We start from the raw sequence: 11,495 nt of genomic DNA, 5'->3' as shown, positions 1-11,495 counted from the left end.
AACACAACAGAGGCTACTCTGCCCAGCTGGTACCGAATAATGCAGCGTCGCCTTTTGAGACTCCTGAGCAGGTGACTACCCACGAGAGTCAACGATTGGCAATCGCCGGTGACGTGACAGGGTACGCGCTACCGCAGAGATAAGCCGTAATCATACAAACCATTTTTAACTGACCCATTCCTTTACTGCAACATCGTCATGCGAATCGCACAGGGATCAGGTACGTATCGATAGCCATCTCTCTCAATTTGGGTTGGCCAACTAAGCGATTGGTTGCACTATATCAACCCATCTTGGTTAAACGAATACATGCATATGCCGAATGTATAAGCTCGTTCATCGATAACTGTCGAAACGTATGAACATTAGAAAAGTTATCTTGACAATTAGGATTGAAAATTTTTATCTTGGTCCTAGTAGTTTATCAGTTAACTTTCGTATTATATTATGGATCATATTATCCGTAATGAGACCGATAATAATAGAAGGAACATAATCTACAGGTAACCGAACCCCATCGTGTGCGGGTTTACGAGACGTTTTAATCTCGTTTAGTCAAAAGGTTTTCAGAAGCGACATTGTGTACTATCTAGTCTGCGTTGCCAGTATTGAAGATGTGGGGGGCTATCACCTAACAAAACAGAGGGGGTGCTCGTCATCTGGGGGCACTATATGCATACGAAAGACTAGGGATTTTTGGTTTGGCCACGAATGAGTTCATAGAATAGCCCAAATTATTAACTTATACGTCATACGGCAGTTCAGGATACTTAAAATTCGAAGTCGTGGAAATATTAGGTAGGAAAAAGCATTGTCATTAGCTAGTTACACTAAACTGATAATCACTTAATTTTTTAAATACACCTGTTTCGTTTAAATATTCATGGCTGCGAAGTACCTTAGCACAGTAGTAGTTTGGTAAATATTTCACTACCAGCATCAGTAGGAAAGAATCCCACTCTTGGACCCCATTATACGAACTATATTAGGATATATGCTATTTTGGCATTCGCCTGTATCTCTTAGGAAAGATGTACAGATGTACAGTCATACAAACATAATCACACGTTTAACATACACATTAGTCGTTTCTGTGCATATGCACGAGATTGGCCGAAATGAAACTTTCGTACGGAATTCTGAATGACGACGACACCCGCATCAGGAATGTGAGAAAGTGCTTTATGGTTGGTCAGTCGATCTCCAGTATTCTATTATTTTCAAAACATATTGAGAGCAGTAACTAGTTGATTGCAGTGGTTGGCTAGTTATGGCCCTTTGTGTAACAATCTCATAGATAACCCTGAATTTCTCTGCAATTGTGTCAAACTGTCAAGGCCCAGGCTAACACGAAGCTTCAAGATTGAGAATGGCGGCCGGAAACGTAATATCTGTATCGAATGCAGATGTGAGCACGTTTTGTTTTTATGCGACTTTCTCGACAAAACGCTGACAAAAGCACAGGCTATTACTACATAGACTTCAACGAATTAAATAGTAGTTGGGTTGAATTCTACGTAGTATCGAACGCAGCGTAGCAATTATGTTGACTGTAGTTTGACTACAATGACACTGCCGGTGTCTAAGAATGAGCGGCTAAAGGCAACAGTATGGTGGCCTCTGTGGTACTCCTGTGGCCTACGCGAGCGGTTTCCGGCTGAATCTATCATGCTTTGAAAGTAAAATTATGGCTTGATTGGATAGGTCATCATATACTGTAAAGTTATTTTAGTTGGTTATGGTCTTCTTTTTCAGATATCAGATACCCCTCAACTCATATTGATTTAGCAACTGGCAGTTCAATCTGTGGTGTAATATCATTTAGCTATACACTATTCGTAGGCAATTCGAGTAATGTGAAGAAGTATTCTGTGCCTAGATTAACCTTCTTTTTTTGTGTATAATCCGCAACACACAGGGACAAATATCATTTATGTTAGATATTTGATCTAAAACTTTTTCAACATTATGTTAACAAAAGGATGCACTTTGATAACTGTAATTGTTTACGGCGAGCAACGCAATATATTTAGCAAGAATGGACATCTATAGGCGAACCATCCTGTCGTATCGTACGAAAATGCATTCTAAAATCTCATTTCCTGACGACCTACTGAATCATCCGGGCAACATTCATAAGGCTATGAATGACCACGTGAATAGGGCGTAAAGACGATACATTTTGAACGTTTTCTTCGAATCTTTATGGATTATTATTGCTGAACGGTTTTAGGTATTCATTTAGCCTATTAGTGTATTAATATTCTAGGAACACTTATACTACTAGGGACCTTTTTACGACTGAACCTAGAGGCTGAACAGATAGTGAAAAATAGGATACTCGTCGTACGAGAGTATTAGCAGATGTAACATTGATACTGTTGTAGAGAAGTAGCATTGTACGAGTTTGCTGAAACTTCTAAAAAGCTGATTGCGAAGTAAATCTAAATCCTTAGCGGTAACCTGAAATATAATAGATTTAAAGTGGCAAGAAATGTAGTCTCGAAGAATGCACCGTTAGCTTCGGCAAAATTCACTCATTGGATTGATGTTATAAACGGTATTGATGATTTAGGCCCAACGATTGGTAGCTAGGGTTTTTATTATAGTCAAATGAAATTACTGAATCGTCCGGTCATACCTGAATCAAAAAGGATATTATAATAGCGTTTTCTTTTTTTTTTTTAACTTTATTACTGCTAATTAGCCAGTACTTCACTGATGGTACAAAAAAAAATTACCGTGATTTGATATTATCCATCAACGATTTAGTGGAAAAGTTTTTTATCGTACCTGTATAAAAAAGTTGTAGCATCACATTTTGACCCTGCTATTTTGTAAACCTTTATACTGACCTATTCTAACTAGACGAAACTATTCTAACTTGCAGATAGATGATATAGGTTGACGTTTATTTTGTATACTATCAAAGATGTGTGTGTATGTACTGGCTAATTAGCAGTAACAAGGTTATGATATTTTCTTGTAATTCTTGACTGACATGACGACATTTCTGTCAGGTTTACGGTGACAGCTAGTAGCGTGTTATGGTATTAATTAGAATCTCTGTATTTGGCCTATGTAAGATCGTGAGCGGTTTAGCTAGACAATGTCGTCCGTTGGAATACATCTCACTTTCAGTTTGAGTGCATACTGTAAATATTGGTATTTCATTTCAGTGTTCGTTACTTTTGCTATACCGATCCAGGAATCCTACCAGTATTTAATTATTTTCACTCATTCACCCGTCTTTCGAATGATCATTATGCTACAATCATAATTGCTGTTTCTGCTACTACTGCTGTTTTTTTGCCGCAATGTTTATGACAGTTGTAACAATCGTCTATAGCTGACGGCTGTGCGGTCGATAAACAGTATCGGTTCTTTTTTGTTTCTGCGGTCCAGCCTCCTCAGCTCTTAGAATCGGTACCAATAGCTGGCATGAACAATCTTCTACCCGGCTTAGTAATGTTTGTTTGTCTGCACCTAGCCAGTAGAGCATTTTCGAAACTTACTGGTTGTGACTTTGTTCCGCGCGTAATATTCTCGACATATCATTGAATCTCAGCTCCGCCACATCAAATGCTTTGGTTTAATAGACGTTGTTGAAATATAGATTCGTATCGAAACATATATCTGTTAAACGCAAGCCCACTTTCAGGACATGTATATTATAAACAGATATGCTTTTCGGTCAGGCCTTTGGTTATTTGTATGGTATGTGTCAATGAAAAACTGGCTTGAATAATCGTTATCGCTTTTCGCAATATTTGCCGTAGCTTAGCTGTTGGGAAATTCCTTCGATTGTGGCCATTATCAGCACACGTCCAGGCATGGTTAAAAAACTTAGAGAGCAAGCTAGCCATGAAAAATATAAACTGTGAGCTTGTCTGCTGGCGAGGGCAGCAGAAGCCATTGGTCACTGTTAGCTGTTTTAGGTCCGTCATTATCCCTTCCTCTTTCGTCAAGTGACGCCTAACCTTTTTTACGACGGGAAGTCGGACTTACAGTCATGTCAGACAGATCCACCTGTTCCCTATAAATTTATTTCACTTTTCGCTGCCATTGCTATCCCATAATTATATTATCGTTAAGCGATGTTCGAGCGTTCTTTCCTACACGGTCCGAACAAGTGTCATCACCTACAATTGAATTCAGCACATCAAGATCAAAACCTCACCAATTTATTTCTCGCAAGTGAAAATCTACGAAGGGAGGTATGTCAGCGAGTCTGTAACTTTTGCGTAACCAGACATCTGTGCACATGCTATGAACTACTTGAAATACAATTAGCTTTATAATAGTGGTAAATTATAGCATCTGAAAGGCTTTTGTAGATACAGATAAAATCGTGAATATCGTTGACGTATTATAAATAGAATAAAATTTAAAATAGCAGAACTTCCCGTTCCTAGCTATCGGCTATAATATCAGTTAAAGCTTTGCCTATGCTTTACATGCCAGTAAAGATTTAACCTAATTATATTTTGGTACCATATCCATCATTCAATATAGATTCCTTTCCTAACACGATTTCAGCTCGGTGCAGATTACTAAGGCTTGTACCGCTTCCTACATCTTATGCAAATGGCGTGTTTATTAGTTTCAATACGAACTCGTAAATATGGACCGAAAGATTAACATTCGGACGTTTGGTAGTCACTATTCTTTACAGCACTTATGTATCTAGAGGTTTGACGAAAGTCATATCAAACTCACTCTGGGATTTTCCCTGGTTGTTGCATCGTAAGTAAACATAACTAAAAGAAATTTTCTATATTTAAGCTTACTTTCGTATTGTATTCCTACTGACTCTTGTTTACTACAGGTCCTTATAAAAATTAGATGTCAATATTTAATACCAAGACTTGTTTGTTTATGGGTTACGTGATTAGTTGTAATTTTCATCCTCCTTTATAGATCTAACTCACGTCTTACTTCGAATTAATATTGTCGCATACAGAAGCGCATGCCCGATAACTCTACTTTAAAGACGTTAGTTGTATTAATGGCGAAGTGTAGCTTTGAGGTCAAGATCCATAATTATACATGCATAACAGCTTTTCACGGTAATTAATGCCACGGGTAAAGTATATTAATTCTATATACTAAGTGCGCGCAGGTTGGTTGTGATTAAGAAAGAGTTCCGTTTTACTCGGTGTAAATGGATCAGGTTAAAAAAACCTTCTACTGTTAACAATCAGTTTAAAGGTGCTTGTAAGTAACAAGAAAACTTTCTTTCCAAAACGAGTGCAATAGTGCCCCTTTATCCAAGTGATGTCAACCTATATGCACACAAAACATTATTTGCTAATAAGGCGGCCTAACTCATATTAGGCTAGCGAGTTATTTAATGAACTTTTCCACAATTCTTTGCAAGTTGACTGTGATAGGGAGAAGCAAAGTAAAAACGTAAACAAAAAGTTTTTTTTTTCTCTAACTTCAGACTCACATCAGTTCTGCTTTCATTGTGTGCACATTAATGTGGATTTGTGTTGGCGTAATACATTTGCTTAAGATACCTTGAGGAGCACAAAATCATTTGTAGGAACATTCATGTCTTCAAATATGTAAATTCCCAAACAAATAAAATGTAGGTTTTGTATTATCATTCTGTGGAACATTCCCACGGGACTCAATACGCCATGGTAATTTGCAGCTTTATAGCATGCAGTCATATAACGGCCTGTAGCAACCATAAGCGGCGAATCACGTGTGTTGATCTTTTTCCCTATGCTTTTAAATGTTACGTTATAGATGGCATGTAATTAGTGATTGTAGACTGTGTGCAACAATACAGTACCGAGCTAAAGCTCAAGCTTATAGTGATAATGGTAATTATAGTTGATATTTAAAATGTGGTATTTACATTTTCGATACTATATTTTTTGTATGGAACTATTAATGGATCAGCAATGAATATCAGTTGGAACGCCTGAAAGGTCCAATCAGTGTATATATCTCTAAAGTATTAATATATCTTTTCTAAGTCGAACACAGATGAATGTAAAGTACCCAATTGTAGTTACCTCAACACTATGCTAAATGAATTCAAAATACTACTCACACGTCGCCCAATGTTTGTTGAATAGTTTGTGTTGATTATTTCTGTTAATATTGTTCTCTGACGTAAAAACGCTTAGCTCTGTACGTCCTGATGCATTAGTTTGCTGCAGTAAGAAAAATAGCCAGTTATTTGACCGAATGTTGAAAAGGGTCCACAATGCAGGTGCCACGTTAAAAATCTTTGTAACACAGCGTCTTTCCACTACAATACTCTCTATGCATAATGCTTTCCGGAAACTGAGGAATATCGGTCAGCCCCAATACGTAAGAATTGACCAAGCATGTTACCGATGTCCTTTATTAATAATTAGCTTCTGTGATAGTGGTTCGAGTGTCCTGCCGTAATCCTATCATTAGCAACATTATAGACTTTGCCTTTAGTTTACATGTTAACTGGGGTGCGGAAACAAAATGTTTATTTTATGAAAATTTTTCTGCCAGCGTACACTAGCGTTTGGTACACCAGCGTTATGTAGTGTATCTAAAATCCTGATGACTTGTTTTTATTCAGCTTTTGGTTACTTTCAAGGCACTCTGAGAAAATAGTGATTTCCGTGTAAAAACTCACTATATATATTCACGTGAAAAGCTGGTCGACTCAGAGATCTGCAAAGAAGCAGCCTTTGGTACTCACGCATTCTGAGATTTACATCCGCCTAATAAACGATACCTAGCTCAAATGTAACAACAGCATGTAACGGCCATCAAACCAAGTTTAGTTAGGTAAAAAATTTTGATACAAAGACTTGAGATATTTGATTTGGATAGGCCGCCGGGAAAAAGGCCACCCAACATAAATAGTGCACTAGTATAGCTAGTGCCAGCTAGAACCAATGAATGAAAAGCGTAGAAATCGTAAAAAACAAAAAGAAACGAAGCAGTTAATCAATACACCTGTTTTCCACATATATCTGTATCATTACTCCAGCAATGAGTCCCCTAATCTTCGTGACTGGTGGAGCAGGCTTCATTGGAAGTCACTGTATCGTCGAACTCCTTGAGGCTGGCTTCGATGTGGTTGCCGTTGACAATTTTGTCAACGCCATACCTTCAGATGATGGCCAGCAATTGCCAGAGAGTCTTCGACGAGTTGCCAAGATCACTGGTAAGAAACTATTGTTCTCTCAAAATTAAGCATAATAAGGTTATTAGAACAGGTTAAAATTGCCGAGCTGATATGGATGATGTGTAATGGCTTAAGCGCTCAACGATTACCTGCAGGACTTGGGAAGTTCTTTTAACACAGCACTAGTGCAAACCTATACGGTTCTCTGAAAAAAACGAAATCACAGTCGGGTTTTTTAACTGCCGTTGCACAAATTACATGGAGTAACCTTAATGGAGCCTACGTAACCCTACGAAGCCTCATAACAAATACTTTTCTAAATCGAAAAAATGATCATATCTGCACTATTTTTTGAAAAAAAAACATAAATTTTTTGCTGAAGTGGGCCTGTAATTGTATATCGTCCCAAATATTAGGCAAAAGCATGAAATTCGCCGCATGCGACCTCTGCGACGAAAAGAAGCTCGAGGAAATCGTCAGCGCGCACAAATTCGATTGTGTTATTCATTTCGCTGCTCTAAAAGCCGTTGGGCAAAGCTGTATAGAACCCCTCGAATACTACAGGTAACAAGTTAATATGCACCTGTTTTGCGTTTTCTTGTTTACAATATTTTCCAGCTTTTAGTATCGTGGTTTTACTGGTCGCCTTTTGCTGTACCGTGGCTTAAACAACTTCCATTATCAAACGAGTGAAATGCATATTTCTCTTGCGTCTTACCTGATTATCTGAATACTGAGTCTCCGAAGATTTCCGTTACAAACTAATGAACGTGATCTTTTCAGAAATAATATGGGAAGTACCGTTGCTCTACTCAATACAATGAGGCGACACAACATGCGTAATATAATATTTTCGTCATCTGCTACCGTGTACGGAGTTCCGGAGTACCTTCCTGTAGATGAGAAACATCCCACTGGCATGTCGTGCACTAACCCATACGGTACAGTCATATGTAAAGCAATTTCATAGCAAGCTACTAAAACCTAAAATGTTATTACGGCGATTAAGTAGCTCAAGCTAGTTGGGCGCTTCAACAAAAGTAAACACTTCAGAAAGGTAGCAATTTTGCAACGAATTTTACCAAAAGGCTTTTTATTCAATCTAGGAAAAACTTTTGGGCTGTGCGATATTTTATCTAGGCCGTACGAAATACTTCATCGAGGAGATGTTGAAGGATCTCCACCGTTCTGAGCCCGGCTGGAACATAACCCTTCTGCGGTACTTCAACCCGGTCGGGGCCCATGAATCTGGCCTAATTGGAGAGGATCCTCAAGGCGAACCGAATAATCTTATGCCTTACATTGCACAGGTTGCCGTAGGTCGTCGCGAATCGCTTAAGGTTGGTTGTGGTCTCCATTTTACGTGAAAAGTTGTATCAGTCAGCCTATTAGTACGAAACCAAAAATTACTTGCACAATTACCTTATTAGATTCGTAAGTGCAATGTAGCCACACACCCATTTTCATCTGCTATAAAGTATCCTGCTTTAATCAAGTTGAATGTATATTTTGTTTTTGTGTATGTTATTTAGGTCTTCGGTTCAGATTTTGATACTCCGGATGGTACTGGTGTTCGAGACTATATCCATGTAGTCGATTTAGTTAAAGGCCACGTAGCTGCCCTCGACAAAATTCTCTCTGGCAATCTTAAGGGATTGCGTATCTATAACTTAGGCGCTTCAAAAGGCTACTCCGTTCTCGAAGTGATCAAAACATTTGAAGAAGCGACAAAAGCAAAGGTCCCCTACAGAACCGTCGATCGAAGACAGGGCGACGTCGCGGCGTTGTACGCAGATGCGTCGCTAGCTGCTAAAGAACTTAATTGGAAAGCGGAACTAAGTCTGACGAAAATGTGCGAGGATACCTGGCGTTGGCAACAAATGAATCCCCAGGGATTTGCGACTTCAAAGATTGACAAGAGCGGCCAAAACGGCTTGGCCGACTAAAAAGAAAACCCACCAAACCTTGTCACCAACAAAGGACGAAAGTAAGAGACTACTAGTCATACAACTATGGCTAACTGCTTAGCTGGTTTAATCAATCTCTTAATGCAGAACAGCACAGTAATGCGACCCAAAAAGCGGTGTTGTTATTAGCTACGAAGCTGCTTTTGAGGAGAAGTAAAATACCATAATTGCTCATTAGCTTGATCTAAGAACGGTACCTTTACCTCTTACTGCAGTGAGCATATATTGCTTAATTATTACACACGCTTGTATTAGCAAAGCGTATGGACCCTCGGAAATATGTGAAGGAATATTTAATAGTGGAAAATGATAGTACAACGGAATAATTTTCCTAAGTTTTATACTTTCATTAAAAATTATGGGTATTATGCTGTAGCATACAAGACAAAATTGAGTTTCAAACGGTATGACATCTTCTGACACCACAAATCATTTTAAATCGAAAATGTTTTATCCGGAAAAATATGCCGCGTCCTAGCCCTCTTATTGAAATACACGCGCGAATATATTGTACTTAGTGGCGCGCTAAGTCCGAAAGACTTCTACTTTTCCGTATGAGGCAAGGCCTAACGACGAGGTATCGGGCTTACGACTTTATTAATACGTTTACTGGTATAGAATATTAAATGGGCATTGCAAAAGTCTACTGGTCTCATACTGTATTACTTTTGTTCGTATGAAGCATAAATCATAAGGATTGAATAGTGTGCGTTCGATAAGGGTTACATAATGTTAGAAGAGACAGTCGTGTTGTCACTCAATATTGAGGTTTAGACATCGAGTCCTTACGTTTAAGTATCTAGTCTAAAGTTCCTATTAGGTCTGTCTTTGACTTTTTCGAGTGTCGTGGCGGGTGCTAATTAAACTTTAGTGTTTTAATCCATTATATTATTAATAATCTGATAAATCCAGTATGATCAAATTGCAGTACACATAGTGACCTATATTTTTTGACATATATTTAGAGTCATGTTTAAATGCAATTTCGTTTTTGCCGGTGATCTTGCTTCACATACATAGAAACTTCCGGAGTGCTGGTAACGTGTAACACACTCTAAATTAGAAGTATTCATATAAATAACGAGTTATCAAACAAAACAGCCATGAGATAGGTCAACGAGCCTCGATTAGTATGAGGATCTCCGATACAACGAGTCTCGATTAGTTCGAGGATCTCCAGTATAACACTAAGTCAAGGGTGATAAAAGCCGTTGGTATAACGACGCATGTTTATAAATTAAAGTTACAAATCGAGGAGAGCTTATACAAACACCTGCAAAAACAAATCTCTTAAGTAATGGATAATGAAATTTACATTAATAATGTTATGATATTACATGATCATAGAAGTTAAGGAAATGTGCATATTATGAACAGAAGTTAAGCAAATGTGCAAATTTCGATGAAAAGCTTACCCACCTTTTTTGTAGTTTTTATATAACTAAATTGTATTTCCTCGATCTTCTCGATTAAACTGTAGACGAGTGTGGATTAGCTGCAGACTGAAACTAGCAAACGGTCTTAACAACAAAGAAAGTCATGTTTCTCTATTGTACATTTTACTTGAATGAATGTCAACATGAAGCTAGCTTCATGTTAGCTAGAAGTCACTTTTGATATTTTATTTTAGGAACCTGCAACATGGACCGCATTTGCGGATAGCAAAAAAACGGGCCTGGCGCTCGATTTGGCTAAACGATTGGCTGCATGACAGTATTAGATGAATATGACAGAACTTCAGCGTTGTATCTTCGAATATTTCTACTGAGATCACTGTGTGTTGCATACTAGATGAACTTACCTGCAGAACTATTCACGACTGTGGTGTTTCAGCTCTAGTTTCACGTTTTAAACAATACATTCTAGCTATTCTTTTTTTTTGTATTTTCTGGTTCTCGTTCATGGTGTTGCGTTATGAGTTCCGACCAACAAATTACTAAGTTATTTTAACATTAAAGCTAACTATTTTGCCATATCTACACTTTTCAACGAGAAATTTTGTTCCATTAAATGACACACTTAGATTATCTCTAAATAGCCCAATCTTTTCTACTTTTGAAGTTAAAGGTGTGATATCTGGTGTGATACCTCTTCAATCTGGATTGAATTTATACTCTAAACGAAGGTTACAACCTAGCTAGTAATAAATATCATTAAAGATAAAAATAAGATCTGTCTTGTCCTTTTCTCATTATATTATCACTATTGCAATTAATTCCGCATGAATTTCAAGCTCTCTCTTTAACCAGCGCTTTTGCTCTCACTTTTCTAGAGGCAAAGGAATCCTTTACATACAGATTTTCAGAAAATCGACACAGGAACGTCTACATTTAACAGTAGCAGCATCATCATCGTTATATTGAATGTGAAAGTTCACTCTTCTTTTCCTATCGGCA

The 11,495-nt window shown here is 37.9% G+C and overlaps 1 protein-coding gene across 2 annotated transcripts; it reads left to right on the top strand.

Moving 5' to 3' along the window:
- Positions 1 to 79: 79 nt before the first annotated feature.
- On the top strand, positions 80 to 11,268 carry LOC111246271 (UDP-glucose 4-epimerase-like). Of its 2 annotated transcripts, none has more exons than XM_022795582.2 (6): positions 80 to 220; positions 6,995 to 7,171; positions 7,549 to 7,696; positions 7,916 to 8,073; positions 8,273 to 8,472; positions 8,665 to 11,268. In XM_022795582.2, exons 1-6 carry the CDS (start codon positions 199 to 201, stop codon positions 9,076 to 9,078), a joined length of 1,119 nt encoding a protein of 372 aa, XP_022651317.1. In that variant the 5' UTR covers positions 80 to 198; the 3' UTR covers positions 9,079 to 11,268. The 2 variants fall into 2 exon arrangements, with proteins under 2 accessions (XP_022651317.1, XP_022651318.1); XM_022795583.2 differs by lacking the exon at positions 80 to 220 and adding an exon at positions 3,909 to 4,217.
- The last annotated feature ends 227 nt before the right edge of the window (positions 11,269 to 11,495 follow it).

This window comes from Varroa destructor, unplaced genomic scaffold (genome assembly GCF_002443255.2).
Source record: "Varroa destructor unplaced genomic scaffold, Vdes_3.0 BEIS01000003.1, whole genome shotgun sequence".
Classification (NCBI taxonomy): domain Eukaryota; kingdom Metazoa; phylum Arthropoda; class Arachnida; order Mesostigmata; family Varroidae; genus Varroa; species Varroa destructor.
The sequence above is the reverse complement of the archived record's forward strand: the minus strand, read 5'-3'. Positions and strand labels throughout refer to the sequence as shown.